The sequence below is a fragment of the Sinocyclocheilus anshuiensis genome, unplaced genomic scaffold (assembly GCF_001515605.1).
Source record: "Sinocyclocheilus anshuiensis isolate Anshui unplaced genomic scaffold, SAMN03320099.WGS_v1.1 scaffold546, whole genome shotgun sequence".
Classification (NCBI taxonomy): Eukaryota; Metazoa; Chordata; class Actinopteri; order Cypriniformes; family Cyprinidae; genus Sinocyclocheilus; species Sinocyclocheilus anshuiensis.
Genome location: NW_015542451.1, coordinates 232,918 through 241,765, shown reverse-complemented (window position 1 = coordinate 241,765; position 8,848 = coordinate 232,918). Strand labels below are relative to the sequence as shown.

Genomic DNA, 8,848 nt, shown 5'->3' with positions numbered 1-8,848 from the left:
GCACGCACACACACACTGTCACACACGCACACGCTGTCACACACACACGCACGCACGCACTCAAACACACGCACACACACACTGTCACACATGCACACACACACGCACGCACGCACTCAAACACACGCACACACTGTCACACACACACATACAAACACACACGCACACACATTCACACGCACACACATACACACACGCATATATATATATATATATACATAAAGTTTGTCTATTTAACACATTAATTTACTGCCACATACTGTCAGTTTTAGTTTCTTATTTAGAGTATGATTTCATTATAAACAAATTTCATATTTCAAAATTTAAAAAAAGGATGGAAATAAAAATTTCAAAGGGATAGCTCACCCAGAAATGAAAATATTTATTTTTAAAGCTACTTTTTGTAATGTCTTTGATTATTTTCTCATTTAACACAATAATGAATTTAAATGATCTTTTGGGGGTAATTTCTCGGCCGGATTTGATGTGCAATTAATTGGATTAATTAATCGCCACATTGTGTAATTAATTCAATAGTAAAAAAAAATTAAATTGTATATATATGTATTGTTAGAAAAGAGTTCTATTTTAAATAAATGCTGTTCTTTTTAATTTTATTAAAGAATCCTGAAAAAAGTATGACAGGTTCCACATAAATATTGTTTTCAACATTGATAATAATCAGAAATGTTTCTAATAATCAGCATATTAGAATGATTTCTGAAGATCATGTGACACTGAAGACTGGAGTAATGATGCTGAAAATACAGCTGAGCATCACAGGAATAAATTACAGTTTACATTATATTAAAATAGAAAACAATTTTTTTTAAATTGCAATAATATTTCACAATATTACAGTTTTTTTTTTTTTTGGTCAAATAAATGCAACCTTGATGAACAAGAGACTTCTAAAACATTACAAATCTTACTGACAAGACGACAAACTTTAGAACAGCAGTGTGTGTGTATAAGTATAAAAATAATAAAAACAAATAAATAATAAATATTATAAAAATTCATAACGCAAATATATATACGTTTTTTCCCATTTATCTATATAGTTTGTGAAAATAGTTCATAGAAACTGTGGTCACTTGTTGATTCCTTCTGGACCCGTGCAGGAAGTCACGTATAATTTTCAATTAAGAAGTTATTTACATGCAAATATTTAAATGCAAACTGCTAGAGTCAAATAAACAAAGCAGACAGCAAAAGTTTTACGGGTGTCAACAAACAGCATCGAGCGCTTCTCCTCCGTCGCCCCGCCCACCGCGCTCCTGGGCCGTGACGTCATCGCGTGACGGTCAGGCAGTGTTGCCAGGTCCGCGGTTTTCCCGCGCGGAATCGGCCTACTTTAACGCTGCTGCCGCGGGTTGAAGCGACACCAATAACGTGGTATTTATCCCCTGGAGTGCGAAGTCGAATTCCAGCCAAAACGTGTATTTTACGTATGTATTTTTACTCCCGGAACGCGATTAGGCTAGTTTTGCGGAGCAGTCGGGCGGGTTTTGTTGTGAAAACCTGGCAACCCTGCGCTCAGGTCCACTAGTCGCGTCTCCCGTCGGGACTGTACTTAACCACTGCTGTTTAGTGCAGATTATCCGGTTAAACAACTGTCCCCGAGGGACCGGGACCGGTTAGCTCGGCAACGGAGCAGGTTTAGTCTCTCTCGGTGTTGGAGCGGTTTCCTAAAAGTTCCTCGTGAATGTAAGTCGAACAGCAGACGTCGCGAAGTAAACAGAGCTCACGCCGTTAGCGTCTTAAAGTAGCGGACGGAGCTCGGAAAACATCACCAAACGAGGAGAAATGGAGTTGGAGGACCCGGGCTCTTCAGCGATGATGTCCGAGCGGGTGTCCGGCTTGGCGAGCTCCATCTACCGCGAGTTCGAGCGGATGATCGGCAGATACGACGAGGACGTGGTGAAGGAGCTCATGCCGCTGGTCGTGGCGGTGCTGGAGAACCTGGACTCGGTGTTCGCGGAGAACCAGGAGCAGGAGGTGGAGCTGGAGCTGCTGAAGGAGGACAACGAGCAGCTCGTCACCCAGTACGAGCGGGAGAAAGCGCTGAGGAAGAGCAAAGAGGAGGTGAGAGACTAGAAGAGCCAGAGATCCTGTACAGAAGCCGTTCATCTCCGTCTCAGATCAGATTTAACCCCTGAAGCGCCTGCGCTGCCTTGATTGTCATTATGACTCATAATGACGTCATGTGACACGTTGTTTCTTATGCACTGGAGATATTATGCTGTATTAGCAGTGTTATAAATATAAAAGTATGTGTCACAAACAGTTACAAGTAACGCGAGTTACGTAATCAGATTACTTTTTTCAGATTACAGTTTCAAGTAACTAGTAAAGTAACGCAAGTTACTTTTTTTCCCCCCAATTTATTGATTGACAGCTCTGGTGTCATGCATTGACTGACAGCTCTGGTGTTGCCATGGTGACAGAAATCAGGAGTAAGTGCAGAGACGCTTGCTTCAGACTGAGGATTATTAATATCACTTTTGATGTAAAAGGGCCTTTACAATTGCCAGAAATATATATATTTTTTTGTAATTAAAAATAAATAAGCAATCCAAGCACAGGTGACAAAAAGTAACTTAAAAGTAACGCAATGCATTACTTTCCATAAAAAGTAACACAATTAGTTACTTTTTCATGGAGTAACGCAACATTGTAATGCATTACTTTTAAAAGTAACTTTCCCCAACACTGTGTATTAGTAATACAGAAAACATCCACAATACACATTAAAGAGTTAATGTTATCGCACTTTATGTATGTGCATCTGTAGATTTAAATTACATTACAATTTTTTTTCTCTCCTAACCAGCCAGAAAGTAACTTATACTAAATTTTAAAGTTTTATTCCTGTCTGCACTGCTGTTCAAAAGTTTGGGATCAGTAAGATTTGTGATGTTTTTTAAAGAAGTCTCTTCTGCTCAGAAAAGGCTGCATTTATAAAAGGTTAAAAAGAAGAGCATTTATTCAAAATAGAAATCTTTTTAACAATATGCACAACCGTTCATAAGTTTGGCGTCAGTATTTATTTTTTTTTTGCAAGAAATGAATGCTTTTATTCAACAAGGATGTGCTAAATTAATACAAAGTGATAATAAAGACTTGTACTGTTAGAAAAGATTTCTATTTTAAATAAATGCTGTTCTTTTTAACTTTATTAATTAAATAATCCTGAACAAAGTATCACAGTTTCCAAAAAAAAAAAAAAAAAATGTTTCCAACATTGATAATAAATCAGCATATCAGAAAGATTTCTTAAGGATCATGTGACACATGGGAAGACGTGTTAGACGCGCACTGGCTCATTGTCACCCGTAAACTGGCATATACAGTGTACAAAGGGACAAACCCCACAGAGTCTAAGTATAGCCTGCAAAACGATGATTATGTCAGAAATAGACTCATGCAGAATGTTTCCAGTGGTCACATTACTTCACTCGTGCTTGCCAGTGGTTCTGTTATAGACACACTAACAGCTGTCAGGTCGAGCAAGCCGTGTCTTGTAGTTGTAATGTGATTATACAATATGTCTAAGTCAGCTAAACACTCTTAATTTTCCATGCATGACATAACTTTATGACACTCGGCTCAGCTGTGGTTGTAAGTGCTTTACTCTATGCTGAATGACTTTTGGAGCATTTGGATATTAACAGGACAGTGAAAATATGCAAGTGCATTGGGTTTACGGTAATGCATCAATGGTGCACTTGTGGAAAGTGTCCTAAATCACAGCTTTGGCGTTTAAATGCATAAAGGATGTTTGCTGTCTGGCACACTACTATATAGCAAAGACATTAAATCAAACACTAATAACCATAACCTTCCAGTCCGAATCAGTGAATCGCCAACTCTAAATGCTTCAGATAGCTTTCAAAAATAACATCTGCCGATGACTATTACTGCATCATATGAACAACCAGTCCAGTATTACACTGATTTAAGTTTCAAGAACCTTAAGTACACAAAACGAGCTTCATTTTGAGATGACGACACTCTGAAAGCAATGATAAGCTGCAGTGCGGTATTGAGTCAGACGCTGATTCAGGAATTCATTCAGAGAATGATTCGGCAGATGATTCAAACGTGTGTTTATCAAATGTTTCCCTACGCCAGGGTTTCTCAAAATGGGGTTCCTGAGTTGATGGAAAGCTAATAAATAATTAATTCATAAAAAATTTAAAATTAAATGAAAATAAGTCAATTTAAATGTAAAAAAAAAATTGTTTACCTGCATGTCATGTGACCATTAACCAATATTAGAGAACTGTGAGCATGCAATTAGTTGTTAAATTATTGAAATATTAAGTTGAAATTTTAGGGGGCACTTAAAGTAAATATTTTGTCTCAAAGGGGTTCGGCTTTCAAAAAGGTTTGGGAATTACCGCTTTAAAAGAAAGATTTGCCTGTAAATCAGATCACACTGGTCGTGCTGCAAGTAGAACAACTCAAGAAATACATGTTTTCTTGTCATTAGGGCTCAACGCTAAGGATTAGCGTTAAAAAAAATAGTTGTTGTTATCATTGTTTTTGACCCATGTCATCTTGTATTCTAATAAATAAGCTTTTATTAGATACCAGTTAAATTTTACGTTTCTTTGTGTATCTGCCGATAGTTTTCTCAAATGAAATGGTGAAGTCCGCACTCTAAAGTCCATTTTTATGACTAGATTCCTCGATTCTGTCTGTTTTTTTTGCATTGCACTAATTGCAATAATTGCACCTCTGTTCAGCTTGATGTTATTGCTGTCTTGTTATTCATTGTATGGCACGGAGCTTTCCGCTGGACGTTCGTGAGATGTTTAAAATCATGGGCCTGTTACTGTAATCCTGTGTCTCTGTGTGCATGCTAAAACCAGATTATTTGTTAATGTGACAAACTGATTACAGCTTGAGCAACTTAGCGCTTTGCTGTCAAACAAGTTTCACCTTTGTGCGAGAACATCTCTTAAGTGCCTTAATCCTGATATATGACCTCAAACTCTTCTGTCGTGCAGAACATCAGATTGTTTTTCCTCTCATCGCCAGAGGTCTTTTATGGCACACTGTAGGATACTGCATACATCATAAGAGTTTGTCAATATTCACAACATTGACTCGCCGAGCAATTGTGTCAGAGTGCAATTCATGATGCAGCACAAATGCATTGCATTCTCAATGTTAATTATGCATAATCATCTGTGATATTGGACTGCTATTGATATTAACCCTAAAACCGTGATTATCTTGAGCAAAGGCCTGATGAACAGTCAGGTTTCTTTGCCAAAAAGTTTGAAGAGAATCTTGCTGAGCAGGTTAGATTATATAAACATGTTTATATGCATCTGAAGAGTAACACATCTGGTTTAATGGCACAGACGTTTGACTGTGTGACCCCCTTAAAGACTGATGTACTGCTGTAGTATCGCATTAGCAGTGTGAAGCATGGGCAATAATGCAACTGCAGTGCATCGGTCAAGCATTCAAGTCTGCGTTTGTGTATTTTGCCTAAGGTTTGCATTTGTATTTGTAGACTCTGGAAGGGAATGTCAGGGAAGGGCTTCGAATGTACCGTAGAATGAGCTTCCTGGGTTTCTTTCTCCAGTCAGGATATTTCTGAGACTCTCGTTCTTTTCTTCTTAGTTCCTGAGTTTACATCACAGCAGTCAGACTTTAGAGACGCAGCGTGTGCAATCCTGCATTTTTCATTTTTCTATGCACCAAAGTCCTTCTTGAAATGTTGGTTTCCTCTCCTGTTATAAACTTAATAATAACCCTTTAAAGCTACTGTATCATATTTGATACACACATTTCTAAATGATCAACATGATGTAAGCTTTGCTGTTAAACCTGTTGCACACGATCTCCTCCATGTCTTCTGTCTCTGATTGATAGTTTAAGTCAAAGCTCTTTTAGTGTAATTGTACAAACGTCCAGCTTCAGCGTCAAATCTTGACTGATTTTGATCAAGTAAGCGTCAGAATAACTGCAGTAATATCTCCAGATGAACACTTACTGGACTGAAGCAGCTCAGCTTTACTTGATTCTCCATCAATCATGTTTTAGAGTCTCAAATCTGATCCTCAGGATCTTTTGAGGAGCGTTTGTTTCCAGAAGCTTTACTTTCACTGTTCCTCAGCGGAGGAATGATCTTCACAAGCCTCCAGAACATCTCACATCTTCTGAGGAGCCTTTATTTCTTCAGCTCTCAATAAAACTGCATTATATGTTTGGAGCATTTCACTCTCATCTCACTGAGACATGTTACTGGAGATATAGAGACGACTGATATTTAGATCATTTTGAGTCAGTATCTGCTGTACTGTTAGAAAGATCTCATTGATTTACATTACAAGCATCAGAATTACAGCATATAAATATCAGCATCTGCTCAGTTTGAGTGTCTGAATAAAATTGAACTGTTTTTCCCTCCATATTCTCACTTTATCAAACAGTATGAGCATAAAAGCCTGATGGATCAAATATGGTACAAAGCATAAAACACATGCAAACTTTTTTTATACTTTGTTTAAAGGTTCCATAAAAAAAAAAATTGGATTTATTTCAAATGTCAGGCTAATACACTGATTATACCACATGCTCATTTTTGTTCGTCTGTTCATAGCTCATTTGACTCGGACCAAACCAATAACCAAATAACATAAACCTGAGCATAATGGCACAAAGTTGATTATTTATAGGACACCATTGATGTCCAGATTGATAGGAAGCTTTTAATCCCAAATGTAAGCATTTCTTGCTGCTTTTTAATGCATGTGTGAAAGATTCATCACCCTCTCCGTGCCTGACCTCATGTGACTCTGCCTAACCCAGTTCAGAGCCAATGAATCCATGCATAACGTTCGGCTCAGATAACCGAAGAAAGGCACTCCCGCACTCCGAGCGAAAGCCAGCTAGCACAGCATATATCCCGTGGCCATTATGAGCGATGACTCTGAACCCTGGAGGGAGTGTAGTGAAGGCACAGTTGACTTTAAAGAGAGCTCTATCAATAGAGTGGCGCTACACAGCAGCCTCTATCTGTGGCGGCACAATGCGGATATTATGTGGAGCAGAGAGCCTGAAGTCTGTATGCAGCCAGACGCTCTTCCTCTGCTCCGCTGACATATGAGCGCTGTGCTGCAGATCATATGATGAACTGAACACGGATGCTTCAACAAGCCTGTGGCGCTTCGGCTGCTTCGAACTGTTCAAAGTGAATTCTGCACAAGTGCTTCTTTCAGTATAGTGTGTTTATAAATCGAGACCCCTGTGCTCTGACTGCTAATGCTCTTATTAGATTTTACTCCAGTTCACTACTACAGTCACAAGTCTGTGCGTTTCCCATTCAAACTGTGCATGTTATTTCTGACCTGCATAATCCATCTGCACGATGAATCGTATATTAATCATGATTACGATTTCTGCTTCTCTCGATTTAAGCATAAATGGCGAGATACAACTATTTGAAAATCTGGAATCTGAGGGTGCAAAAAAATCTAAATATTGAGAAAATCATCTTTAAAGTTGTTCAAATGAAGTTTTTAGCAATGCATATTACTAATCAAAAATTAAGTTTTGATATATTTACGGTAGGACATTTACAAAATATCTTCATGGAACATGATCTTTACTTAATATCCTAATGATTTTTGGCATAAAATAAAAATCTATAATTTTGACCCATACAATGTATTGTTGGCTATTGCTACAAATATACCCCAGCGACTTAACACTGCTTTTGTGCTCCAGGGTCACATATATGTAATGCATAAATATATAAATGTATAGTAATTTGAATAATTAGTTAATGCATAATGAACAGTCAGTTGTTTTCCAGACAAAATGCATTAATTTGTAAGATTGTAATATTGTTTTTTTTTCTTTTGGCGACTTTCAGTTACTCATGCTATTGTAGATGCACCATATTTGCATGCATATTTGCCATCCTTGATTAATTTATTCAGAATTTTATATGAGGGACATTAGTTGTCCTTGATACTTGTTTATTTCTTTATATGAAAAAACTATTTAGTGCACCTTTAAGCCGCTGACTTGCACCCACCCATAAGCGCACACGACAAACACAAACAGTGGCGGTTAGCGCAGATATTAGTGATGTGGTCTGTTGCGTCTGTGGCTGCAGGGCTTGGGTGACATCTAACAATAGAGGTGAGGACATGCTGTGTGTTTGGAGTCTGGAAGGAGACTCCCAGCTGCCCTCGTACCCACAGACCTCGCCCATCACTGGCGTGTTCGTGTTTGGCATATGAAAGAGTGAAATGGGAGTGAGTAAGCCGGGCAAACGTCCGCTCTCGAGTCACAGCTGAGTCACAAACTTTCCAGCAGCTGTTGGTCCTCTAGACTTCAGCCGCTGCTGGGATTTCAGCTGTGTGTCTCTGCTAGCAGCAGAAAGAGTTGATTATAGAAATGACCCCTGGTTCGCATCGCACTCGGACGTCCACTGACTGCTGTGTTGACCTTGTGTTTTCACTTGACTCTTATGTTCTCCAGAGGCCTGATCGGACTGTTTGTGCCTGAGAGACTTGTCCCATGTGAGCTATACTTATGTGGCTGCCCAAAAACACTGAATAAATGGCTGAAATGATGTTTGAAAAGACTGAAAATTTGGCTGTGGGTTTAGCAAATTGGCTGGATATTGGAGTTTAGCAATTCTCAGTTTTTCTTCGTAAATACACATTAAAAATTATTTTACAAAGAAACTTTTATCTATTTATTTATTTGTATAACGCTTTTTACGATACAAATCGTTGTAAAGCAGCTTCACAGAAAATTAATTTTCTACAAGTTTCTACAATATATTTAGTAGTAGCTTGTCAGTGGTGAC

General features: G+C 38.3%; 1 protein-coding gene across 4 annotated transcripts in view; it reads left to right on the top strand.

Moving 5' to 3' along the window:
* The first annotated feature begins 1,524 nt into the window (after nucleotides 1-1,524).
* Nucleotides 1,525-8,848, top strand: part of LOC107693642 (C-Jun-amino-terminal kinase-interacting protein 4) — a 56,968-nt gene continuing 49,644 nt past the window's right edge. For 2 of the 4 annotated variants that reach the window (XM_016493096.1, XM_016493098.1), the window contains exon 1: nucleotides 1,525-2,088. In XM_016493096.1, coding sequence (XP_016348582.1) covers nucleotides 1,810-2,088 — 279 coding nt within the window. In that variant the 5' untranslated portion in view covers nucleotides 1,525-1,809. The remainder of the gene's footprint in view (nucleotides 2,089-8,848) is intronic. The other 2 variants (XM_016493097.1, XM_016493095.1) reach the window with 1 other exon arrangement.